At 46.5% G+C, this 27,735-nt stretch overlaps 1 protein-coding gene across 1 annotated transcript; it reads left to right on the forward strand.

The window, feature by feature from the left end:
* Window positions 1–4,000: 4,000 nt before the first annotated feature.
* LOC119440469 (oxygen-dependent choline dehydrogenase) lies at window positions 4,001–25,807 on the forward strand. The gene is made up of 11 exons (XM_049662933.1): window positions 4,001–4,181; window positions 10,652–10,815; window positions 12,779–12,965; window positions 13,610–13,741; window positions 17,702–17,961; window positions 20,647–20,811; window positions 20,851–21,078; window positions 22,072–22,259; window positions 23,868–23,896; window positions 24,452–24,674; window positions 25,603–25,807. The coding sequence occupies exons 1-11, from the start codon at window positions 4,001–4,003 to the stop codon at window positions 25,748–25,750; spliced, it is 1,905 nt and encodes a 634-aa protein (XP_049518890.1). The 3' UTR covers window positions 25,751–25,807.
* The last annotated feature ends 1,928 nt before the right edge of the window (window positions 25,808–27,735 follow it).

The raw sequence follows: 27,735 nt of genomic DNA on the forward strand, positions 1-27,735 counted from the left end.
AACTGGTGTCATCCTGAAATTTCGTTCTAAATGCATACGCCTGAAAAGATTATTACTGAATTTTCGGTAATTAGTGGATTATGCATTTAGATTTCTCGTCCATGTAATATTCGCCTCGCCAAGCAATATAGCTCAATGACTAGAATTACACTATCAGCCACAGGCAATTTTAAAAAATTCTGTATGGCCTAAAAACATGGTATGCCTTTCCGTGGAATGGGGGGGCCCCTCCTCCGGAAGGCGCTGTCACGTCCGTCGCCTGGGGTGTATCCTAGCAGCCGCTGTGACATTTCATTTTGAAGACTTAGCCCATTCAAACGCGCGGCGTTACGTTCAGTAGCGTGTCTCAAGGTATGTCGCGCGTAACCTTGATGTCTTGAGAGAATTCATTTGAGTGGGGTGCTAGTGCTACTGACAGACTTTGTCTACGCACACTATGAGAGACACGCCTCGTCAGGCATTTTAGACAAGGCGGCGTTCTCACCGCTGTTGCATAGCGAATTAACATAGATACGTAAGACGAAACCTGAAGCTTTCTTGCGACTACCACGGTGCTCAGTGGAACCCGATGTCATCGACATCGTTTACGGTATAATTGCACATTCTCATTAGTTGCGCGCTGCGACATGAGGCAATCCTGACCGCTGCAAATATAACATGTTTCAACCGTTATGGAAATTATTTGACGCTTTTGTACCACACACGTTTTGTTAAACAGAGGGAGTAGTCGAGACGGTCATTGAATCATGTCGAGTAGTCGAGCCGCTGCTTGAGAACTGGAGGGATCGATGCTTTAGATCGATGTTTTAGACCCCCAGTGCACTGTGGAGTAGTCATTGCTCTGAATAACGCCATACCTCGTGTCGTTGTAATGCACTTAGTTCCTGGCCCCTTGAAGCGTAGATTGCGTCAAGTGGCGTGAACTCTGCTTAAGTGAAGCTCTGTCAAAGTCTCGAGCATCTTTAGAAAGTACGTAAAACAAACCTTTTTGAACCTTTTTTGCAACAATAGAGTCTCGACATACACCAGACTTCTTGCCACGGAAGAAACATTTTCTTTTCTCCTTGTTTATAAATGACTTAGCTTGAAATAACTCAGCCTGGCAGGGGACTTACCTGAGTAACCGTGCACGCGGCTTTTTCCGCATAGCAATAGAGTCGAACCATGAAGGTGGACATCCGGGTGAAGTAAAATTCTTACCTGCACCAAAGACGAATGGAAAAGGTAATTAGCAATGCGTTCACTACGACCCCTTGGTACACGAGTTACGATAAAACAGCACGAAGGCCTGACAAAATGTGTGTGAAATGTGTGTCGTTTAGTCTCCGCACTATATCGTGATTCATTCCGATGTTTCATCCGTATATAGAGACCTAAAGAAATAATTCGCACCGCAAGGCAAGTGATGTCAAGTGAAAAATCATGAGCCAGACGTTTTGGACAAGAAAAGCACTAGAGTTTACAGAGACAGGTGGACGTAGCCTTCCGGTAGCTAAAACATACATTATAGTATGTCGTTCAGCACTGCTTCACGCCATGTGCGCGGCAGCCATTCATTCGCAAATAAGCCTAAAACGCCAGTAAATAGTCGAATGTGACAAAACCCTGGAACCAAAGCGATGGCTCACAATTGTAGCAATAAAAGCTACTCTCAATCATGAAATTCCACGTCCCCTTTGTCCCCGCATTTAAAGTAGCCGGAAAGCGTTTCGGGGTTATATATGACCATTACTATAGCACGCTTAGTGAACAAGAGTAGCGGCTGCTGCTAACGCAGCTAAACTTGTTTCTCGACAATCTGCGAACCTGCAAACTTCCAACAACCACACGTCCTAAACTTATTCCACCTCATCGCTAGTCTACGACTGCAGCGCACATCGTAGCGGGCGCAGAAAGGCACGATTAGGGAGACCACTCGAAGCACCCACCCAATGCATTCAGGATCGATGCCGTGTGCTGCAAAGACAATTCTTCGCTGTAAAAGTGCAAATCCGGGCATTTGAAGGAATCTTGAGAAAGTGCTCTATACTTGGGGATGCTTTAAGGACATGTACAATGTGACGCGATTCCTCACGACGAGATCCGCAGACGAAAAACAACCAAGACACGATTGCCGATTAGACAATTTACTTTATATGAAGACGTTCATACACAAGAGTGCTGGTGCAAATGGTTTTTCATGCTATTGAAAAGTAGCGTAGCTTGCACTAGTGGCGCAAGGCTAAAGAAACAGCGTAGCTGATCGGCACCTAGCTGGTCCTGGCCTTACGGGTTATGCTTTTCCGGAATTTATTGATTATTGATCGATTATCGATTAGCTATTGATTAGCTATCGACAGGCTATCGCAAGGTGAAGCGAGGCGCAGCTGTGCGCAGTGACGTCATCACTAGGCGAGTTATTGCGAACGCTAAGCGAGGAAATGAAAAGCTTAAACATTTAAAATTCCCGCACCGACGCACTGGCCCCTCGTCTAAGCACTAGCCCGAACGGGTTCTGTCTAACGAGCTGCGAATCAGGAGCGCTAAACGAACGACAAAAGGGTTAATCAGAGGTATGCCCGGTTGACTACTTTACACTGGATAAGGGTGGAAAGTACACTAAGTAAGAAGGGAGGAAAGTGCATGCGCCATTCGCGCATGTTAGCCTTGACATCACAGGCAGTGAATCACCGCCCTATTCGTTTTCTGCGTACAAGTCTACCATCCAAGCGACCAAGAGTATCGCAGAGGTAGGCGCTCTGCTCACCGCAGGGAAGACATTGAAGCAAGTTGTGTACGACAGAATTCATCATAACCGCAAGAGGCGTGTAAGCGGCACTACCATTCGCTGCAATCAGGAATGAGTAGCTTGTTGGGGAAGGCGACTCTCAGCAACAACTTACAAATGTGTAGTCCCATGTGGCAGCCAAAGTCGAAAAAAAAAAACGTTTGTGAGGGTAATCGAGTGTCAATAAAACGTAATAACCCCTCTGTCCTTGCTTGGTGAGACGTGAGCAAGTGGGATAACTGGTTCTTCTCAGGGGGATGGGCACACGTTGGTCTTCGTGAGTGGAGTACGCAGACTTATCGGTACCATCGTTGTCAATGATGCCGAAGTGCGCCGTTTGCCGATGATGCCGAAGTGCGCCGTCGACGACTGAAACATGATGCGTTTATTTCCTTGAGCGGGGCGATGAGTTTAATTTCTGTTGCCAGCTGCACGTGACGTCTATACTTGACATATATATATATATATATATATATATATATATATATATATATATATATATATATATATATATAAGGCTGTTTTTCAGTTAGACGATACAGCCCATCAATTGGGTGACTGTTGAATAACGTGATAGACACCACATCGAAGAGCCGCGCATTACGATCCCTTTGAAGCCGTAAGACTTTGAATTAAATGAATGTACGTATTCAAGGAACGACCACAGCGCCGATAGTGCTGGGAGCTACGCCAGAGCCATTTCTGTGAATCTGTGAGCGGTTATACTAGGTTCCATTCAGACAAGGTAGAGCCTAGCTCTAGCCAGCCTCTCTTCCTTCGTGTAAATAAACCAGCCCTCTTTCCGTATTTGCTCGTGTTTATTTATTTATTTATTTATTTATTTATTTATTTATTTATTTATTTATTATTTATTTATTTATTTATTTATTTATTTATTTATTTATTTATTTATTATTTATATTTGGGGGGGGCGGGGGGGGGGGGGGGGCATGGCTTTGCCGAGTCAAGTGGGGCAACCAGCGCACCTGCAGCGTTTCACCTTGAGTTTGATTTGAACTCTACTAATTTGGGTGAAAGCACGGAACAGCTGCACAGCACCAGCACAAGCCAGGCTTCCAGTGCAATGACCTCACCATCTGCTACCTTCCCCTTCTCCTCTCCCTTTATCTTCTCCGCGAATGGCAAAGCATTAGCGATGCCGAAAGCTAGTGCGCCGGTTGCCTTACAAACCATCCAGGACATTTTTTTCCCTCAAATAAGCACGTCGAGAACATGAGCGGCGACTTGGATGCCATCTCCTGCGCCCTATGGGGTCGCGGCGCTCCGCCACAGAACGCGGTGGGCCTGCTCTTGGCTCTCGTCAACTTGGTGGTTCATGTGCCATTCACCGACTTGCCCGTACTGCGGGACTACGAGCTGGGGCAGCTGCGAGAGCAGTACGACTACGTCATCGGTAAGAGACCGAGCAGCATTATTACAAGACGGCGCAAAAAAAAAGTATAACAGTGTCTTTTCAAGGACGGTAGGTGTACTTCGAAGGAGTAGTCGTGAAAGCTTGAAGAAACCCACACGTACCGCTTTAGAGGCACAACGTCGCCGAACACGGTCTGTTTAAAGAGCTAGAAGTTCCGCGATCTAGATATCAAGGCTTTCGGAACCACCCATCACATGTCCGAATTCCTGTTACCCACAACGATATCGAGCAAATCAGAAAAGAAAGTCTGACGGTGGACTGTGGGCGGTAATGCGATTGCCATTCGAGCAACGTAGCGACACCGTATTCCTAAAGTCACGTTTATTGAACATCTGTAGCGGTCATTCTGATGCATTCGTTGATTTTGCTTGTGCGACCCACTCCGATATCGCCCCACTTTGCTATGACACTCGCTTGCCAACGTCGCTCATGAGCATAGGGGTATGACGACGAATGTAGGACTCCAACGCAGTTACGAAGATGAAAGGACATCGATGGAACGACAAAGGCGGTACAACGAAAAATATATATATGGGGTTTTACGTGCCAGAACGACGATCTGATTATGAGGCGCGCCGTAGTGGAGGACTCCGGCATAATTTATGAGGCGTGACAACGACGGCATGGCGATTGTCAGATCACGAAGCTGGAATGAAGACGACAGAGCAATCACGGCGGCATCCCGACCACGAGTACATACATACCCAGTGGCCCAAGCTGGTAGCTATGTTGGACCTAGGACGGACGGCTTAAAACGGCTTAAGTAGGCAAAGAATGCTCATCGCATTAAAACTAAGCGATGTCTAATCATACTTACGACTTCGACTAACTTTAGTTTCACCTGGCGTCAGCACCGTCGTCCTTCATCCTAAAGCGTAAACGTTGGAACATTCGGGAAAACCTCTGACAGTAGAAACTGGGGACACTTGACGCATGAAGTCTTCATCTTAACAGCTTCTCATTTAGCGTAATTTAGGGTGTCATGGCTGTAATTTTACGTCTCTTTTGTGCAAATGAAACATACCGGTAACGGAAGCTCACGAACGACATCTGAGAGGGTCAAGGGGCCTACGGCGGCTCAATGTTTGAAAGCCGCAGCTTAAAGCGACCGACCCTTGTACCAGTGATGACCACAAGGCAAGCCCTACTAGCCATGCTGTACCCGAGAGATGGAGAGCAAAGATCTGTTTTTGAGCAATCCGGACAAATTGCCCGGAGCGGAGCCTCCAAATGTATTTATGATCAACGTATCACAGTACACAAGCCGAGACTGTTCAGCATTATGAAACATGGTTTTACGGCACAATTTTAGACGGGACACAGGACAAACGCCGATCCTGTATATGTCGGCGTTTGTATTTCGCTGTGTCCCGTCTGTTTCGTATTACTCGTAACCATGTTTCGTAATACTCGTAATCAACTAGCCCAACTTAGTGTCTTGAATGCTGTTCAGTTTTACCATGAATTCTTTGTCCGACAACATTGTGACTACGACAGTGTTTAGCACTCCAGGTACGCAGCGAAATAGATACGATGTTTCAGAGCAGTGCGTAAGCTATATTCAATGACTCGATCAATCACACCAGTTTCAGCTGTGGGTTCAACTGCACACCATTACCCGTATGGAAGGTAGAAAAAACGGTGCGTCGCATTAAGCTAAGCGGAGGGACATAGAAAGAAAGAATTTTCCGCGAAACACAGACCGGTCTATCGGAAGGAAGCACGTATATGATCAGCTTCCAAAAATTGCTATCAATCAGCGACAAACTCCAGTAATACCACGAAAAACCTACGGAGGCATAAAAATGCAAGACTTTAACGTTTACATAAGCTTTATTTATTTTTTTATTTACAGTATACTGCGGTCACGAAGGACCATGCAGGTGGGAAAATATACAGTTTCAAATTTACAAGCACAAATGGAGCCGTAAGGCACTCAAGCTCACAGAAAATGGAAACAAAGCAATCTTACGCATATCTAGAAGTAGAACAGCGCAGCCTGTCAAGATAACAAAATAACACAGTTCATAGTAAGTGACGCATACTATAAGAAGTATAAAAGTAAACAAAAAAATGTCACAGTTTCGCCCTAAGGGCGAAGCAATGAATGCGATAGCAACACAGCAATGTCATACGAAGTAAGGTGAGCGGCTTTGGTAGCAACAACACGCAGAACTGTTGTCGACGCCATCGGCGTTTTGCCCGCGTTCGCTCAAAATGCGTGCGGCGTTGGTGACTGTTGCCGGAGCCTCTGATATAAATAGGCACTGCGTGCCGCAGCTAAACGTCGCCTCCCTTCCCTCCCCCTCCCCCACGGCCTCTCGCTCGTTGGAAGAAGGCGCGTTTGCTCTACATACATGGTGATTGTGAAGGAGAACAGAGACGCCTACTTCTGCAGCCCTTAAGCGAGCACGGCGCCGAACGCGCGTTTGTTCTCCGCCGTGCGTTCACTCCCCGTGAAAGACGCGCCCCTCGCGCCCTTTCACTCGCACATACAGCGTTCGGCGCGCGGCGACCTTTCCCTTTCCCTCAAGAACCACTTATCATCGGCGACGATTTCTTCTCCAAATGACGTCATACGGAACCTCACGGCGACGGCGACGGCGACGCCGACGGCAGAAATCTGCTTTTGAGTGTCCATATAATTGCTATCGCAATAAAAAAGAACTCTTCCCGGAATACGTCGGGTGCCGAAATACAGTATTTGCAAATTATGAAGTAACACTGCATCAATAAAGCACGTAGTGAAAAAAACGACGAAATGCAAAAGTGAAAGCGAAAAAAAAAGTCACATGAACATTCAGTAGTTTACTGCATTTCTAAATCAGTAAGTAGCGCACTTTCAAATGCACTTGCTGATTCTAAAGAAACAATATTTTCAGGCAGCGAATTCCAATCAGAAATGGTTCGTGGGAAAAAAGAGTACTTAAAAAGATTAGTGCGCGTTTGATAAGAAAGTAGATTATGTGAATGCCGATTTCTCGATGTACGTGACAAAAATGGCTGAATAAATGCACGCGCATTCACATTAAGTCTGTTGTGATAAAGCAAGAATAAAAATTTAAGTCTTGATATTTTCCTGCGCTGCTCTAAGTTTGGAATCTTATTTGCCAGCATTAAAGATGATGGTGAACCTGTTCTCTTATATTTGTTAAATATGAAGCGTACTGCTCGCCTCTGTACCATCTCAAGCCTTTGCTTATCTTTTTTGTAGTGGAGATCCCAAATTACGCTCGCGTATTCAACTTTAGGCAAAACGTAAGTTTTGTAGGCGAGAAGCTTTGCATCGGGGGGCGCGTTTTTCAGTCTGTGCCTAAGTAGGCCAAGTTTGCGAGTAGCTGCTGTACAGATGTTTTCGATGTGGGAGGACCATGTGAGTTTGTTGGAGATCGTCAATCCCAAATATTTGTACTCTGTGGCTTCTGCGACGGTGCCAGTACTAATTTTATACGTGTATAAGAAAGGTTGTCTTTTATTGCTTACGCGTAGCAGTACAGTTTTCTCGGAATTCAGGGACATTGACCATGTTGTGCACCATTCGTGGATTTTCGCTAGACTAGAGTTTAAAGAAATTTGGTCATTTTGCCATGTTACCTTTTTGAAAATCAAACAATCATCGGCAAAGAGCCTAATTTGCACATCAGGACACACAGCTGCGGTTATATCGTTCACATACATGAGAAAAAGAATTGGTCCCAAGACGCTTCCCTGAGGCACACCAGACGTAACTGGCAAGCGCGTGGATGAGTATCCATCAACATCAACAAACTGAGTTCGGTTGGATAAGTACTGTTTTATCCAATTTATAATAAAAGATGGTAGGCCAAATTTTTGAAGTTTGATTAGAAGTTTACTGTGGGATACACGGTCAAAGGCCTTGCTAAAATCCAAAAAGATTAAATCAATCTGACCGGCCAAATCGAGGGTTAAAGCGACCTCGTGAATAGTGGTAGTAAGCTGTGTGATTGTTGAAAGGTTTTTACGAAATCCATGTTGGTGATCAGATAGCAGCTTATTATGTTCAAGAAATTCGGTTATAAAATGTACGAGTATGTGTTCAAGTATTTTGCAGCAGGAAGACGTCAGAGATATCGGGCGGTAATTTTCTTTTTTTAAGCGGTCTCCTTTTTTGTGAACTGCCACTACCCGGGCGATACGCCAATCATCTGGAATGATAGCTAGCTTCAAACAGGAACGAAAAATCGCAGTGAGAATGTATGACACAGGCTCGGCATACCGGCGCAAAAAAGCATTGGGAATGTTGTCTGGGCCGCCTGAAGATCTTTCTTTAAGGTTCAGTAAGAGAGAAAAGATACCTTCTACAGATATAAAGTTATCATCAAAATCTGATGGCCCAAAGGACTGGACACCGCTTTCGGCTGGAGAGAATACAGAATGGAAGTATTCATTCAACACGTCAGCTACGCCACTAGGTTCCGTTATAAGCACATCCGCTTCTTTTATTTTGTCTATTTGTTTAGATTTAGTGCCGAGAAAACGCCAGAACTTTTGAGGATTTGTTTTAATAAAACTAGGCAAAGTAACCTCAAAATATTTGTTTTTTGCGCAAGACAGCACACGGTGTAATTCTTCTCGAAGTTTACGCAGCGATTCATTATTGGCGACCTTTTTTTTCTTTGCTCGTTTAAGCTTGCGGTTCAAATGAATAATGTTTCTATCAACCCAGGGGTTGTGGCGATCTGACTTAATACGCCTCGTAGGAACAAAATTTTCAATGCACTTTTGAACAGTTGCTTTAAACATATTCCACAAAGTAATACCATCATGGTCGCGCAAATTATCTGCTAGTTCCCACAGCTCGTCGAGAATAGTGTCATCATTCGCCTGATTAAAGTTTTTGACAGGTTTGCTCTTTGGCCGAGTTTTCACGCAGTTATTTAGGGTGCAAGAAAAAAGAACTAACTTATGGTCCGATATACCAGCCTCTACACGAACAGCATAATCAGTAATGCTTCTGCTGACAAATATAAGGTCTAGTATTGTGCCGCCCCCCTCAGATTCACGGGTGGTTTCATGAACAACTTGAACCAAGTCCCTTGTCAACATTATATCTTGTAACGTATTGTCGAGCAAGTGAAACGTAGTGCTGCAAGCCCAATTGATTGATGGCAGATTAAAATCGCCAGCCATAATTAGTGTTTCGTTAACGTTCGTTGTCATGTAATCTGATAAGGACAGCAAGAACTCAGGGGGTTGTTTCGGTGGCCAAATGTTCACTTCAAACTTCATTTGCTTGATCACAAAAATTTGGCTCACAAGCTACAATAATCACGCGCCAAAAGCACTGCGCACTTCTCAGCGAGGACGACTCTTAGGACGCTTTAACGCTGCCCTTCCCGCTCAAAAGAAGCGATGAATTCGCCATCGCGAATTGTTTCCAAAGTTCGCACATAACGCAGAATTTCGTCGAGCGTGCAGCGAATGTGGGGCGACAAAATTAAAAAAAAGAAAACGACTGATCCTCATATCAGACAGCTTCCTGATGTGAGAAAATCGCAGTACACTCGCAGTTAGTGTTTCTCTGAACGTATAAACTTAAACACTATACCCTCTAATTTTCACTGTTATGTTCCCCTATCTGAGTGCCCACATTACGCGCTAAGTGAAAACGACACCGCAGATGCCTGGAACACACGCAGACAGTTCTTCCCCATTCAGAGCTATACTGGCAACGCATTACAAGACACGACTGCGCACCCACCCGTGTGAACCCCAGGCAGAGAGAGAGAGAGATAAAAAAGAATGCATGGTTGTCAATCACTCACGAGTCCGGTTAGCAGGGGGAAGGGACAAGGGAAATAGAAAGAAGAGAAAGACATGCATGGAGAGCACTGCACGGAGCCAAGGCAGTCGCAAAAGCCAGACGCTCTCAGAAAGCACGAAAGTGCCATCACTGCCTTCTGAGCCAACGATCGGCGCGAAAGGTGTCTTAGTACTGTCCGTTCACTCAAAGGACGATCTAGTTTCCTTAATGCGTCGGACATATATTGTCTTCGTGCTTCAAATTGAGGACAGAACACACAATGCGCCTACGTTGCAGCCCACATACCAAAACTCAAAGTGCCCCAAATACACAAAATACAAAACTTTTGAAGCCAGACTCTAGCATTACAGACCTAATTTCTACTAGTAGCGCTGAGCACTAGCGGAAATAGCCGATAATGTTATTGTTTTACGCAGGCCCGCGCATAATACGACAGCAAGCAGAAAACGAGCATTGTCGCTTTTTTTTTTCTTGCTCCAGTGAAAGCGCAAACGCTCAAAGAAGTTACTCACTCTTCCTGGCAATTAGGTGTATGGCGTCATCTAGAGCGGTCACCATGCTAATGAACGCTGTTTAGAAACACGGCAGCGCGAAAGAAAGCCATTTGACCCGTCATTTGCCGATTCACGGATGACGAGAAGAACGCTTCCTCTTTTGAACGCAGTGGGTGGTGGATCCGCTGGCTGCGTGATCGCAAACCGGCTCTCAGCAGATCCCCACGTCACGGTGCTGCTCCTGGAAGCCGGAGGATTGGAGACAGCTAGCCGACAGCTTCCGGCTACCGCATCCACCAATACCGGAGGGCACGACGACTGGGCCTACTGGAGCGTACCGCAGAAGAACGCAGCGCTTTCTTTCCGGGGACAGGTCCGCAAACCACGATGAGTGCAGTCCACTCAAGTTTACCACTACATTATTATAGCGGTGTCGACAGTACGCGCAGACGTATTTTAGCCATCACAGGTGCGAGCTTTATAGAGAGCGTCAAGTTAAACGGTGTATCTTGGACGTATATGTGTGCGTGTCTGTAAACATCACCGGCTAATGCAAGAGTTACGGCAGGGAATAGATGCTTTGACTGCCGACGCAACACAATATCAGAGCGCAGCTGTACGAGATTGGGGAGCACGCTACAAAGTACTACGTTTTATATACGCACAGCTGCTATGCTAGCCAGTTGACTACGATCAAATGCTAAAGTGTGTCACGCGACATACTTTGACGATGAAATAGTGCAATGGCAAAAAGTGATACAGTCAGACCCTATCAAGTTCGTTTTTGGTATATCCTTTTCTTTCGCGAAAGCAAAGTTGTTTTTTTTCTTGCAACGAAGCAAAAAATAAAATAAAAATACTTCGAAAACTTTTTACAGGAAGGAATCAAAAAAAAAAATTGCGACTCTTTTTTGTATTTTATTTGCTAAGGTAATTAACCGCCAGTTTTCGAACTTGTCACTTCAAGTTTGCAAATATACCTCGGACATGTGTTTTAAGGTCCGGCTTATCCATGGACGGGCCCGAGCCAAGCCCAGGCCCAGAGACATCAGGCCCGGGCCCGGCCCACACCGGGCTTTTCGGCTAGACCGGGCCCATGCAGTTCTCTAAAACGCAATACGTCGAAATTCGGTACACGAGCTACATTAAGCTGGATAAAGTTGAATGTTCCGTGTGCTCGTAACGATTGATTGCCAGGCAAGGGCCTATTCATAAAAAAAATTAAAAATAGCGCGGTGCAGACGGGACTGAAAGAAGAGAACACGACACACACATACTTGCATGAAGGATTAATTAAAAGCCCTCCACCAAGGTGGACCATGGCGCATGCGCAAAGTCAGCCATAACCACACCCAACGTTATCAAGGAACATAGTGGTAAATACGACATGGCAAGGATTAAAAGACAAAACAAAGCAAGAAAAGGAAAACATGCAAAAAATAGTTTTCAAGGAAGAACACCGCCTGTATCGTGCCCACCCGATAAGCCTTATCTACAGCTAACAAAAACGACTTTCTTTTTTCTGTGAAGCATACAGATCGCACGCACACAGAGTGCCAACTCGAGTATTTCCGCCACCTCAGCTCCTGTTGCCTCTTTTCCTTAGCGCGCTAAACTCCAGCGTACTTGAATTCTCGACGGAAACCGCAAGACTACAATGAGCTGCATTGAGCTGGCAAGTGAACACCGCCAGCGGACGAAAGTGACGTACGCGACGGGCTCTCTTTAGCCAGCAATAGCGACCTATCTGACCAATGTACGTTCGGCCGCACGTCAAATGGATTCTATAAATGACACAGGTAATGCAGAGCCCAATATGCCTATGTCTATTTGTACACCGTGGTGTATCGTGTTTTTGTGTCGTTGCACCAGAAACTCATTAAACCCGAGTAACGTGAAAGTGAATTCTGAAGCCTTTCGCATAAATTAATTTATCTACAGAACACACTCAACGTGGAAAACGGCGGGCCAAGAAACGGAGGCAACGCACTCTTAGTGCGAGACAATCGTTCTGCCTTTTTGTTTCTGTAAAATATTTAAACTATACTTAAATGGGAACCACATGACTAAGAGAAACAAAGTATAGGCACATATCTCCCAATATACCCATCAAGGCTCGTGTTTTGTGGACGCTTCGAAGTTTTTATATAGTATTCAGATTCCGGTTCAACGTTAACGAAGCTTTGACGGGCGTGGAAAACTGCAGGTTAAGTTGCACCCGTGGCGCTCCACCGTTCGTTCCCTCTTCTTTTCACAAAAACTTCTAGTATTTTTTTTTTTACTTCTTCCGTGAGCAGCGACTCTACCTTCCCCGCGGCAAAGTACTCGGCGGCACCAGCACGATAAACTTATTGATGTACGTACGAGGACACCCGTACGATTTCGACCGTTGGGCCCGAGAGTACGGAGCCAAGGGATGGGCGTACGAAGAGGTGTTGCCCCACTTCAAGGACATCGAGGATTATCGCGCGGAAACACCGGACGGTGAGTACCTCTGAGTATATAGGCCCCTTACGACTTCGGAACAGCGATGCTGGAATGACAAAGTGCCGGAGTTGCTTTCTTTTTTTTTATCCAATGTGTAGCAATACACGGTCGGCAATGGAAACCAGCCCAAAGAAGACAGAGATACATTTTATTGACAGAGATCAGCAATGAAAGGCCGCATACGGACAACCGCACGAGTGAGCGCTGTCTCGCGTCCTTGTTCGAACGGGCTCCAATTGTGGAATTTTGACAACTACCTCAACTGTCCACTTGCGGCTTTTGGTGTCACGTAAGCGCGACGACGCTCGTTACATCTCAACGGCGATGACTCGGCGGAGCTCGCGGAAGCGAGGCATTTAAGCTGTAGGAATTAGGTCCAACAAAGGTGGCTGCCTTTATTTGCCAGCACCTTCACGCTGCCCAATTTGATTAACTGGTTAAGTGAGTAACCGAATGGCTTGAGAATTGCTCAAATACTCAAAATGTGAGCAGCTTTTCTGTACCATGCAAACTTAGGAGCTAGCCCATCTATTTAGAAGTGAACGTATACATCGATATCCTTAGCAGAGCGACGCACTTCTCCATATGTCTATGATACGCATTTATCAAAGTCTGATTTTTTTTTCTCATTGTGCCGGCAGAGTACCACGGCACAGGTGGCGAGGTGCCGATAGATTACGCTAACACCAGCACGCGACTGGGACGGCTCCTGCTGGAGGCCTGCAACCAGTCTGGTTACCCTTACGTCGACTACAACGGCCGCACGCAATCAGGTCATTGCTGCGCTCTAATGCGCCCACTTGTCTGTATCTTTCACTTCCCCATTCCCTTCACCACGTGTAGTTGAGTGGACGCAGTCTATAGTGAGCCCTCCCTGCAGCTTTCACTCTCTCCGTTTCTTGCTTGTATCATCACACTCGCAATGAGTAGAACCGGCTTCGCTGCCTACGATCACGCGCCAAAAGCACTTCCACAGTTTCTTTCTACTTTCCACTCTTTGCAGCACACCGAAAAAAAGAAGAAAAAAAAAGTTGTCAGTCACGAAATACGAATTTATATATTCTTTCCTCGAAAACTTCACTCTGGCTGCTTTTGTGTGTTCCTGTTAACTGCGTGCTTGTGTGTGCGGGCCATTGCCCTAATATTTTTATTTCCACTCGTCTATGATTGCCCAAGTTCCTGCTATCCCTTCTGCCTTGCAAGATTGCCTGAGAGATCCGCGGTAATAAAAACAAAAACAACGTCGCGGTTCTCCAACCCCAGGCTGCTCGCGCCTGCAGATCAACGTGGCGGACGGGGAGCGCGTTAGCGCCAGCAAGGCCTTCATCCAGCCCGTCGTCGGCGCTCGCAAAAATCTGCACGTGGCACCATTCAGCCAGGTTACGAAGGTAGGTGCGAACAGCCAAATTCACATACCGCCGTTTAAGGGATACTAAGGAGAACAATTATTTGAGCCGTATTGGTAAATTACCGTACTACAATACCAAAAGAAAGAAAAGTCAGTCTTAACCTTGACAGGAGGCACGGTATAAGCCAAAAAAGACGTGACAACGAAGGCAGACGGCTGGCGACGCCGCCGTCGATCTCCCGCACCAGCTCGCCATGACGTCACGGATTTTGACGGCGTATGCTCAGGCCTAGCTAATAGTTTGTCGGTAAACATGGACTGCATTGCATCCTAGAAGAGCCAGGCTTAGAGAGCTTTTACTGAACCACGGCGTCTTAAATTCCAGAAAATGCTTTCAAACTTGCGATGTCACACTCACGTTTACCGGCGCAGGGGTTTTGGAGTGAAATTTAAGAAATTATACTTTTACCTTCATTTTTTATAATAATCATATTACCGCGAAGTTAACAAACATAGAGTGTTGAAAGAATAATTTATCGGTCCAAATATTCACCGACGATCCCATATTCACCGACGACTGACTCCCTATTGCGAAATTTGAGCGCAGCTCTATACGTGTTTTCATTTCGCGATATACTGGCCGGCGCGAACAATCTTTCTCGTGCGGCACGTTCCAAACAAAGCGAAGTGTGGCGCGCATGCCTCGCTGATCGGGAGATCGCGAGAGGCAGCGCGTGAGTGACGCGTAGGCGTGGTTCATAGCAGCCGCCGTAGACAGACCTCCACTCAAGCAGCGCTTTGGTCAACAGACGACGCGCGCTACTCTGGCGCCATCTCGTAGCCATCGTCGCCGCAGGGTCCATCTTGCGCGGCACGACGGTTTTCTTCTCACGCTTTCGCCATACCCTCCTCCTCCGCTTTCCACCTCATGGTTCCGCTGCACCCTCTTCCTCTACTTTCCACCTCGCGCTCTCTTCGTTATCGCCGTCTTTCATCTCCCAGTGCGCTCCGCGTTCGCTCTCATCCTTCGCTGTGCTCGTTCGTTCGGTTACGAGGTACGACGCCAACGCGGACGCTCACCGCAGGAGCGGGCACCTAAGAGCTGCCCTCTGAAAAAATTGAGTTTCTCTTTAGCGTCCCTTTGGCGTACCACCGCATTACAAAGTGTATGCTCAGGGCGGCCTGCTGGGTAAATCGTCAATGTGAAAATCTTCCCTAAAACTTCTTTATCGTTGCTTTTCTTTCTCTCGCGCAGTATACCAAATATTCAACTACGTCGAGGTACCATGTGATTAAAGACTTGCACAATTAAAAACACGGGACAATGTAATTCAGGAAGACACGCTGAGAACCACTAAGTTTTATTGCACACGGAACAGAGGCAGTATACTCGAACATACGAGGTTAAATCAAAAAGTAAAAGCGAGTCCGACATAGCATTTTTAATTCCGCACAGGAAGAACTGCGCATATCACTGTTCCACATATGCACCCTAGACGGCATTGCGCTTTTGGTGTCGTGCAATCAACTCCTCTATTTCGTCCGTGAAGGAGGTGTTTGGTTGCTGACGAGGCCACGTATATGCACCGCTTTCCGAACCTCGTCATCTGCCCTTAACCGACGAGTGCTTCCTATGAAGGGCCGACAATGTGGTAATTCGATAACGCCAGAGCCGGGCTGTAGGTTGGTAGAACCAACAACCTACGGTGGATGTCCCCCGGTTTCACATCTTCCGACCACAAAAAAAGTTACAGTGACGTTTCACTTTGTAAACGCGGTTGACGCGCAAGCGTATGGGTGCTATAGCGCACACGAAGCTATCGGCCCTCGGTGCGCCTAGACTGTCCGCCTCGCACATCGCTTTCCTGATAGGGCTCGCGCAGTCGCGTCATACGCAGTAACCGCCGGAGTAGAACGCCCTCCCCGCTTTCCTCCCTTGCGCAAGTGAGATTGATCCGCGTTCGTCGGCTCACCGTCGCACGCTTTCACTCGCACATACAGCATACGGCGCAGGGGACGATGTTATCACGAGACGAACCCGGCCGGTACATGCATTCCGCAGACAGCACCCGTCGCAACTGCCAGAGGAGGTCAACCCAGCGCGCCTCCACCTACTCTCCTCCTCCGCGACACTTCGCCTCTTTTCTCATTTCCCGCTTCGCTCAACACGACCTAGACTTACTTCAAGGTGGCGTTCCTTTGCCGCATGCTCAGCGCGCTCCTTCGTGCTTTTCCCGGCGTGCGATTCTCTTCTCCACCTCCAGGCACCTTCTTCCTCCGGCGCTCGCTTCCTTCGCGGCTTCAAACATCCCATCGCCGATTTCACTGGCAGCGGGCCATATACGCTTGCGCGTATAAGCGCACTACGTCGCGCTCTTCCTCGATGGTGCAGTCGAGCTGTGGTATGTCCATACGTGTTATTTTCTTGCTCCGCGACATTCTATTCAATTGGGCAGTAATAACTCCAACTTCGACGCCACTCCAAGTATACGTCAGACACACCAAGTCTTTGTTTATTCCCGCAAATGCTCAAAACTGCCTATTTCTTTTTTTTTTTTACTTTGCCCATCGAGCTGTAAAAGATTACACGCAACGCGGCCTTCACATTACTAAAAGCTTTTACGTATCGATATTTTGAGTTTCCACGTGTACACGCGCCTTTCTTTGTTGCACTAATTCAATAAAATTGCCGAAGTCAGCACTGTGTTCGTTTGCCTTGTCTTAATCTGGTGCCCGTTCCTATATTTAGCGCTTTAATGTCTTCAAGATTGTTGAACCGACTACACCGCTAGACTAGCCTACCTTTAAAACCTATTGATTTCAACGCCCCAGATGGGGTGATGAAGTTAGGAAATTTGCAGGCGCAAGTTGGAATCAGCTAGCGCAAGACAGGGGTAATTGGAGATCGCCGGGAGAGGCCTTCGTCCTGCAGTGGACATAAATATATAGGCTGATGATGATGACGATGATGATGATGACGATGATGATGATTTCAACGCGAACTTAATGTTGGCATGTGCACATTACAATTATCATTATGTCATGGAAACACCTCATACAAGAGATATAGAAGTAAGCTAGCTAGTCCCCGCCCTCTTCTCGCCTACCCGCACCAGCCAACGCACTATGTAATCAGTGTGTGCACAGTTAACCACAACACCAATAAAAGGTATGAGACGCGGCACTCGACTATAGAAGCTTTCATACGCCTATTCAATTCCTGAGCGTACGTGCGTATGAAGGCTCACTACACTCGACTGCCCGGTTGGCGGAATATCTTGTGATAATGTTGAGGGTCATCTCTCATTTGCGCTTCCAATTTACACTCCCTTGCTTGTATTCTTCTTTCCCTTCCTCTTCATATCATCTTTTACCCTTCCTGGAGTACAAGGTAACAGACTGTACTTTTGGGCATTGGTGGTTAACCTCTATTCCTCTCATCTCTCTCTCTCTCTCTGTCTGTCTCTCAATCCACAGGTGATAATCGAAGGAAGGCGTGCTGTGGGCGTGGCACTGACCAGGTACGGCCAGCCGCAGAGGGTGTCGGCGGCGCGGGAAGTGATCCTTTCGGCAGGAACGGTAGGATCAGCTCAACTGTTGATGCTATCCGGAATAGGGCCCAGGGAGGACCTCGAGCGTCTACAGGTAGGAGTCACAGCACATCGCTATTTTTCTGTGGTACAAGTCTTCGCCAAAGGGCGCGCGGATGTTTCTTTGAAACGTCCATGCACCTTTAGAAGCGGCAGTTCCGCTGCACCTTCAAAGCGTTGAAGATGGAAGCACATAACAGTAACAGAAACGATAAAGCCATGATTATCGAATGGGCTTTCTTGGTTCATTGTGCGGTATATAAGTACAAGAAAAACGATATCATAAGAGAGAAACCAGACAAACGAAAGAAAATATATATTTTTATGCCCAGTTTTCCTTTATTCTATCTTTAGCGTAGAAATGAACCTTTTTTTTTATAAAATGCGTGTACCAGCTTTTTACGGCTAGTTGTGTGAATAAGATATTAAGCCCTGATTTTTGTCTTTCTTTTTTTTAACTTCCACCTCTATAAGGCGTTCGAGAAAGCACTATATGAAAGTAACCTTAGTTTTTAAAGCATGAAATATTCCGGGAGCACAGATCTCCCGATGGCTGTCGACGATCATGTCACTAGCACACAGTCAATGTAGTGACACACCGTATAAATCAAGGACACGTTTACTTAGAACATGCAGTGATTATTCTGGGACTTCCGCTGCTTCGGTTATATGCTGCATACATTGTTTCCAGTATCGGTCCACTTTCCTACGACACTCGCATGCCAAGGTCGGTCACGAGCATGATGGCATAACAACGGCTGTTTGACGACGACGCAATGACGAAGAAGAAATTACGTCGATGGAACGAAGACGGTGGTATCATGACGACGGACTGCATGACCACATTGCGATGACGATTCTAAAATAATGGGGATGATATTGCGAGACGACAGAGTCACGGGGACGGCATGATGAGAACGGGCCGACGACGAGTGTATGACGGCGACGGCCTCGACAACGACAGCTGACGACAACCGGATGACGAAGCTGGAATGACGACCACGCAATGACTACGGTGGAATCATGACCGTTAGCAGATATGCAGTGGTCCATGCTATCGGACAAATGGGCCATTTGGTCGGCGGTAGAGGCGTGACGACTACGGTAGGACGAGAGTCTGATGACGAAGCTGAAATGAAGGCAACGGAATAACTATGACCGCCTCACGACCGCGAGCACATACATAGTGGCCCAAGCTGGTAAACAACTTTGGCAAGTGGGTAGGCGTAAGAGGACGGACGGACGGACGTGTGCTCTCGTTCTTTGCAACCCGCCGTGGTTGCTTAATGGCTACGGCGTTGCGCTGCTGAGCACGAGGTCGCCGGATCGAATCCCGGCCGCGGCGGGCGCATTTCGGCGGGGGCGAAATGCAGAAACGCCCGTTTACCGTGTATTGGGTGCACGTTAAAGACCCCTAGGTGGTCAAAATTAATCCGCAGTCCCCCACTACGGCATGCCTCATAATGAGATCGTGGTTTTGGCACGTAAACACCTCAGAATTTAATTTTTAGCTTCTCGTTCTTGGTAAATCTTCCACAATGGGCGTGTTCCACTAAGATTCGTACATAACACCTGAACATGTAATGTCTGCTCACAGATGTCTCTTTAGCCCACCAATCTATTAATAGAATGGTTGTTTATATTTGACGTATTTTCTTTGGTTTGCTTTATTTTGTTAGATTAGGCCATTCGGTATGTGCCCAGTGGCACATACCGAAGGGCATACCGATTGGCCAATCCTTCGGAATGGGTATGTCCCACTATGACACAAGAGGCAGAGAATCCCTAAATATTGCTAGATACGTGTCGTGCCTTTCTGCGCATACACCTGCTATCCCCATTCTTCCCTCGACAAGCATCATACATCGCATTCGTCCTTGTGACATGGCTGCGTATACGTCTCCCAATGTGCATCCGCCTGGCTTGGAGTTTGTATTTTGGCTTGTGATCGATGTAGTGCCTAAACATAAAGAATGGATGACAATAAAGTTGTCGCATTTGGTGTGGTTAAACATTTATATTCCACGAGATTAGGAGTTACGTAGCATGGAACCAAACAAAATTATACGCATCGCAATTAATTGTAAATCATTTAATTAGCCACTTCCCTAAAGCATCGCTTCAGAGAAATTCCAACATGTGCGCTCGAGCTGCATTTTTTTAAGTGTGTAAGCGTCCGTCCTTCGCGTAAGATGATCGCTTTCGAGGTAGAGCCAGCAGCAATGTTTTCGCCAGCTGTGGAAGAAGACGACGAACGCGCCAGCAGTGGCACGAGCGCATCTCTGTGACATGGGCAAGCAGGCACGCACTAGGCACACCTTTAGTAAGCGAGAACTATGGAGCAGCAGTGGCTTCGAATGGGAACGTCATCAGCGCACCTGGCGCTGCCACCTGCAGTAATTAGCTGGCTTAATCAGTTCACGTTGCGTCGCCTTCCGCAGCAGTTCGTGTCGCCGCAGCGTTGTCGCATTTACCGTAGTGGCGCCAAGACGACCGCAGCCACTCAGCAGTGCTAGGATTACCAGCAGTGTTGAGTGTGAGCAGTCAACACCACGTAGGTAATACTAAATTCTTATGCATCATTAGGTAACTATCTGAGGAGATCCTACTTAACTTTTTTATATAGGACTAGAGCCAGAGCCTCGATAGTGCTTTTGAATCAAAAGCAAACGTATTAAATACATCAACAATAGAATGCATCATTGTCACATCGACTACTGCTACATAAATTTCTCAGCAGATTCCTGTGGTGGCCGACCTTCCTGTAGGACGCACTCTGCAGGAACACGTGACTATGGAGCTGGCCGTGCCCGTAAGCACCGATGTGGCCGCCGGCATCCAGCCTTCTACCCTAGATGACATTACGCAATATGCCACCAACAGATCCGGTGAGGATGCATCGTCTGTTGGCTTAACAGTGCAAGGGATGGATAAAATGGTTTAGTTCTCTATGGCATGCATTATTGTGGACCGAGAGAAACTACAATACGAACATTTTTATATGCTCGTACCAGGGCCGATATCGATGCCACAAACCGAGGTTCTACAGTTTCTGAAGACCAATTATGCGGCTGATACTGGCATCCCCGACATCGAGATAGCTGCCAATTCGAACCCACCGGCTACAGAGCTGCTCAGGACATCGCTTCTGAACCTAGGCTTACTGCCAGAGGTGAGTCCAACTAGAGTGCCATAAATATCCAGCTAGCAGCGTTGGGGCTCTCTGAGCGGCGTAACAAAAGCTACACCTTATGGTGCATCGCATACTATGTATCAGCCTCCGCTGTCCGCAGAGAAAGAACGAGGCATCTGTGCTTTCCAGGAGAGCCCTGCTATGGAGACTGCCGCAATACAAGTCACACATTTGTTGCATGATTTGCGGACATCGTTACTACTGTTATAGAGCTACAAGATGTACTTCCTATTTGTTGCTGGGCTAGTTGATTCATACTTCTTGCTTTGGAAAAGAAACGAAAACATGTAAGGAAACGACCGGACAGTTCGTCTTCGTACTTGTTTTTATGTCTTTTTTCCCGAAAGAAGATATACTTCGTTCTGCTACAACATTTAGCTCGTCTTCTTGGCCCGACGAACCCATCTGATTGACGTTGCTCGGTTCCAAAAGTAAATTACCTTCCTGAGATCAAGCACTGGAGAAAGAAGGACATTTCAAAATCAGTTGATTCTAGAACTATATCACAATGTCTCGAAGTGCTCGTTTCAATGCCGTCATATTCCACAGTCATGATCCGCATTTTACGCAGGTGCTCTAGTGCACGCGCAGCTATAAGTCTTGTGCGACAAGCCACTCCACACCTTCCAGGATATCAGATCGCGATTACACGTAACTTATAGATTGGTGGCGCAGGTATGCCCTGAGAGCGCCTCAGTCAAATTATTTCTCTACGCAGAAGGCCGCTAAACGTTTTTATAAGGAAACTGGACTACACGATAACCCGTGATTATGGCAGTCAAGGTTCCCCTGTGGCGCTGTGCGCACGGACACTCTCCCTTCTTTCTTATTTTCCGTACCTCCTCATGTCCACTCCGCAACGTGGAACAACACCACTTCTCACACTTCGGAAAGTGTGCGACAACGTGATAAAACTGTATAAGTAGAAGGCGCAACCTTGATGCCAACATCTGAAAGGCTCTTCAATCGCAGGCTTACGACAGCTTTCTCGGGCCCCGAAACGGCCAGCCTGGCTTCCTCGGTGTAGTGCTTCTCAACAGGCCAAAGTCCAGGGGTACACTTCGACTGCGGTCCACGGATCCAAACGACCACCCAGACATTGACCCAAGTATCCTCGAACACCCCGACGATGTTAGGGCGGCTGTTCAAGGCATGTATCTGTGATTACCACATGAAGGCAAGCCGACACATACTAAGCAAGCCCATGTTCCCGTGGTTTTCACTCATTTAGTGCTGTGTCATCATCATGAGACTATTTATGTGCACTGCAGGATCAATGCATCTTCAAGCTATCTTCAAGTATACGTGCTCCACTCTATCATCATCATCATCATCAGGAGCAGCAACAGCAGCAGCCTATATTTAGGTCGACACTGCAGGATGAAGGCCGGTGATCTCCAATTACCCCTGTCTTGCGCTAGCTGATTCCAACTTGCGCCTGCAAATTTCCTAACTTCATCATCCCACCTAGTTTTCTGCTGTCCTCGACTGCGCTTCCCTTCTCTTGGTATCCATTCTGTAACTCTAATGGTCCATCGGTTATCCATCTTACGCATTACATGGCCTGCCCAGCTCCATTTTTTCCGCTTAATGTCAACTAGAATATAGGTTATCCCTGTTTGTTCTCTGATCCGCACCGCTCTCTTCCTGTCTCTTAACATTAAGCCTAACATTTTTCGTTTCATCGCTCTTTGTGTGGTCCTTAACTTGTTCTCGAGCTTCTTTGTTAACCTCCAAGTTTCTGCCCCATATGTTAGCACCGGTAGAATGCAATGATTGTACAGTTTTATTTTCAACGACAATGGTAAGCTCCCAGTCAGGATTTGGCAATCTGTGCCGTATGCACTCCAACCCAATTTTATTCTTCTGTAAATTTCCTTCTTATGATCAGGGTCCCCTGTCAGTAATTGACCTAGATAAGCGTACTCCTTTACAGACTTTAGAGGCTGACTGGCCTTTCTGAATCCTTGTTCCGTTGCCAAGCAATCGAACATTATCTTTGTCTTCTGCATATTAATCTTCAACCCTACTCTTACACTTTCTCGGTTAAGGTCCTCAATCATTCGTTGTAATTCACCCCTATTGTTGCTGAATAGGACAATGGCATCTGCAAACCGAAAGTTACCGAGATATTCGCCGTTGATCCTTACCAGTCTAAGATCTTGAATACTTCTTCTAAGCATGCAGTGAATAGCATTGGAGAGATTGTGTCTCCTTGCCCGACCCCTTTCTTGATAGGTAACTTTCTACTTTTCTTGTGGAGAACCAACGTAGCTGTGGAATCCTTGTAGATATTTGCTAAGATATTCACGTATGCCTCCTGTACTCCTTGATTAGGCAATGCCTCTATGACTGTTGGCATCTCTAATGAATCAAATGCCTTTTCATAATCAATGAAAGCCATATAGAGAGGTTGATTATACTCCGCAGATTTCTCGATTACCTGATTGATGACATGGATATGATTCATCGTAGAATATCCCTTCCACCACTCTATAGTGGCCATGAAATAAAATATCTGTCCCTCTGTGTTTTTCTGCTGACGCCATAAGCCACTCCTGGAGAATGCAGTCGCTGGTGATTGTCCCAGCATGAAGTTACTCGCCCTGAACAGCGCTCTTCGACCAAGTGTTCAAAGGGCAATCATACCACAAATTGTGCAAGCATGTTCGATCAAACCCCCACTTGTCTTCTTCTTCTGTCATCAAATGCATCTTCATCATTTTCAACGCTTGGAAGGCCACTTGCTTTTGCACTCCATTTTTCAGGACATCTTTTCCTCTCGTTCTGCGGCAGGGTAAAAAGCGGAAACATGCGAGACTGTCGTTGAAGAAACATACAGCTCCTCCTGCGAAACTATTTAATTTCGCCAACAGCAAAGCACAGCTGAAGGCTGTGTAACTGCGCTACGATCGGTTGCTAGGCTGCTTTCTATACAAATTCTTTAAAAGGGAAAGGTAAAAGTGGGCAGGCGGTGCACAAGCCTTCAGTACGCTAATATTCCCACTCCCCGTGCAGTTTGCTAAACATCACTAAGAACAGATACTGGGCCAGAAAGATCGTTACCCCCGTATTCACAAATGCGTCTTAACTTGAAGCCTATGCTTGACTTTATCTAGATGACGCCCGGCCCGAACGTGCCCCGTACACTCTTTTGCGTTTCCTTCGGGACGTTCACGACAGGCTTCACTTAGATCAAGTCAAACATGGGCTTCAAGTGAAGATGCATTTCTGAATACGGGGGTTAGGATCACGACGTTTCCGTTGGCTGTGGAGTAAGTCGGACACAGCTCTAAGGTCGCGCAATTGGTGCCGACGGCAGCGTTCATGCAAAGTAAGTGCGCGTTTGCAGGAACGAAGATCTTTATCGACAAGATGCTGAGCACGGACGCCATGAAGAGCATTGGCGCCAAGCCCTGGGACGTGACCTTTCCCCCGTGCGCTGAGGTGGGTCCGCGGTGGAGCCCCGAATACATCGAGTGCATGTTCCGGCACCTTGCGCACGCGGGCTGGCACATGTGCTGCACGGTGCCCATGGGCTCGCATCCTGAAGCAGTCCTGGATGAGCGCCTCAGGTAGGCGAAAAGGAAGGATGTTGCCAGCCACAAAGACATCCTTTGTCTTCAATGCTGATAACAGCACTACATTTTCCACGACGGCGGAAACTTCACAAATTGACATGTAGTGACACTAATTGGCTTCGCTAGTTTACATGTAGCGCCGGCTAGCAACGAGGGTATCGACTGGTCACTCGCTTGTTGTTTGTGTAGCCTTCGCTATGCATGCCCAGCTTATTTCAGCGGTTCCTTCCCTTTTAGCGGCCATGTAGCAAATAGCGATACGTAGCACCGTACTACCTCACGGGTTCAATGGGCGATCGCATCCCGATGACACAGTTTGTTACTTTAGGCAGCAAAATGGAGAGAGTACATATAACCCCTGTTATTATCTATAACCATTCAAACTCTATGCGCGGCACGGACTTTTTGACGCGTCACGTCCGTGCTGGTTCAGTGATCGAGATCGAGAATTCTAACCGGCACCGTACACTTTGTTATGTACCAACCGAAAGTACATACCCCAACTGGTATTTTTGTGATGGCTCAAGTGCAAATTAATCAAGAACCGTCTAGCGATGTATCTATGTCCAATCTCTTGTCCATCCTGCTATAAATAAAAAACGGATCTCCGCTAACGCGCATTCCAAATTTCAGCCTCTCATGTACTAGAAGCGACATATTTCAGCGCAATCTTAGCGCATTCATTGCCTCGCATTTTCTCAGAAGTTAGCACGCGCAAATGTTTTGGCAAGTATAACCGGCACTCACCGGTACGCTGCAGTCATGACACGCGAATCATTGGGAGCGTAGCGCGTAGAAACACAACAGCTGTAGTTGCTAAAGTGAACTTAAGCTACCGACATGTCATACCGAGGTGGATGTGAGTGAACGAAAAGCAATTTGTTTAGGACTGTGAATGACCACAAATGCCATTTGTGCGCAGGGTCCGAGGGAACGTGAAGGGCCTCAGAGTTGCCGACGCCTCCGTGATGCCCGATATCGTGAGCGGCCACACACACGCCCCAAGCATGATGATTGGCAACAAGGCGGCGGCCATGATCGTTGAGGACGACGGCACTTTTCAATCGTAATGCGGCGCGTCCAAATTGTCTTTCAAGCTCGTTGACCGGTGCATTACACAATTGCACCTTCGTGGTTGGTGTACCCGATGATTTTTTTTTTTTTTTTTGCGGCGGTGGATAAAACGAAAACAAAAGCACCAGAATTAAGAAGGAGGAGGAGTGGCAATATTCGCGACCTCTTTCAAAGGTCGCATCCAACTCTTCCACAGGCCCATCTTTCAGGGCAAGCTTGCCGAAAGGTGCATCGTCGTACATGAGTATTTAGTGTCCCATTTTATTTAATACTTGGTTTTTTCTGTCACGTCACAATGAATAGTCGTGAACGCCACTTTAAGGGCATGCACGAACCATGTATAATTATTATTTAACGTAAAACAAGAGAAAAAAAAGAGCGCAGTATTTCGAGCCTAACTGCTTCAATTTCAGCAGCTCGTTATCGGCCTACTATTTCACGAATGAGTTTTGAAAGTATCCGCCGCGGTAAAAATTTCACATGCGCTATTTAAGGCGAATTCGCTAAAAACCTGGGAACATGTTACCCACAGCTTTGGGGTTTGAGGTACCTAACATTGCCAGGTATCAAAGAGAACAAGATGTTCCCTCATCGGATTACTTGTCGAAGGACTAAGAAAAATGTAACTATAAGTCGAGATAATTACGATTCAATAAAGCACGTCACCGTACGGGTTCCCGCTGACATCACTTATTTTCTTTTAGATATATACTTTAATAAATTGATAATTATGTAGTCTTTTTCTACCTTGTCTGTCTTTCTCTTTAACACTTCCACATTCCTATGACATCACTTCGTAATATTCTCAATTTATTTAATAAGTTAAACACATTGATTACCGTTCTCCTGAGTCAGTGCAGTAAAGCCGATAGACGAAAATTCTCTTCTTAAACATCATGTTCGCTCCTTGTCCTGTTGATCTCTGGTATTGATTACAACGTCAAAGACTACATTTGCACAAAAATGTCCTACTACTGCAACCTCACTATTATCTTACTCGATACTAAAATTTTTATTTCTAGCAGCACAAAACAGAACAAAAAAAATAGTATATGCAGCATGTCGCACGCTCGTATTTAAGCAAGAACTCGGGGTTGGGGATGTCCTATAGCAGTGGCCGCGGAGGCTTTTACTGCAAATACTGCACTTTGTTCGCCAAGGTCAGCATAAAACGTCGATTCTAAAATGTCGCCTTGACGTCTCTAGCAGTTTTCCGAAGCTTGGTTAAGAAACTTTTAATTCATTTCTTTGCTCATGAGACAGGCGTACACGACCAAAATGTCACTACCGATGGGTATCAACAATGGGACACGTCTTGAACAGTCAGGTGAGGCCAGAGTATAGCGTACAACGATGGGACTTTCCTCGCCATCTTGAGTCTTCGTGCATTATGCAGAACATGGTGTTTGAAGAGCACCCAGCTAATAAGATTTTCAGACCTTCGTAAACTAGCATAACTCAACATGCTTCCACGAATTAATTCAAGAACTGCTGAGGGAGTCATCCTGCAATTCGATGTCCTCCAAAGCAAGTAATGTGCCACAGAGCTCACAGCTAAGGCTTCTTCACGACAACATGATGCGTGAGTATTTCGTGTAAGCCAATAATCTCTTCTCAACAATGACGACTCTTCTGGAATAAATAAGATGAACCTGTCTCGTAATACCAGGTTAGCCCTTGTTGTGGCAATTAATAATTCAGTGTTCAGGCTTGATATCCAAAAGCGGACTGCCTCTTTAACAACAGCCGCAGTGCGACCGTATAGGAGCTGCGTAGAACTGTGTCGGAAATAACCGGATAACAAGTTCAGACGATTGTCCGTTTTAAACCACGCACTTTAGTCAACTCACGCACGCCCTAGCCATCAAAGTTGGCTTCTCCGCTGTACAACAAGTCGTTGGGACAAGCCCGCTTGAGTGATTCGTTTCGATTTTGATGTGAGAGCCTACGTTTCAGAAGTATATATATATCTGTATTTATA

This window comes from Dermacentor silvarum, chromosome 2 (assembly GCF_013339745.2).
Source record: "Dermacentor silvarum isolate Dsil-2018 chromosome 2, BIME_Dsil_1.4, whole genome shotgun sequence".
In the NCBI taxonomy this organism is placed as follows: Eukaryota; Metazoa; Arthropoda; class Arachnida; order Ixodida; family Ixodidae; genus Dermacentor; species Dermacentor silvarum.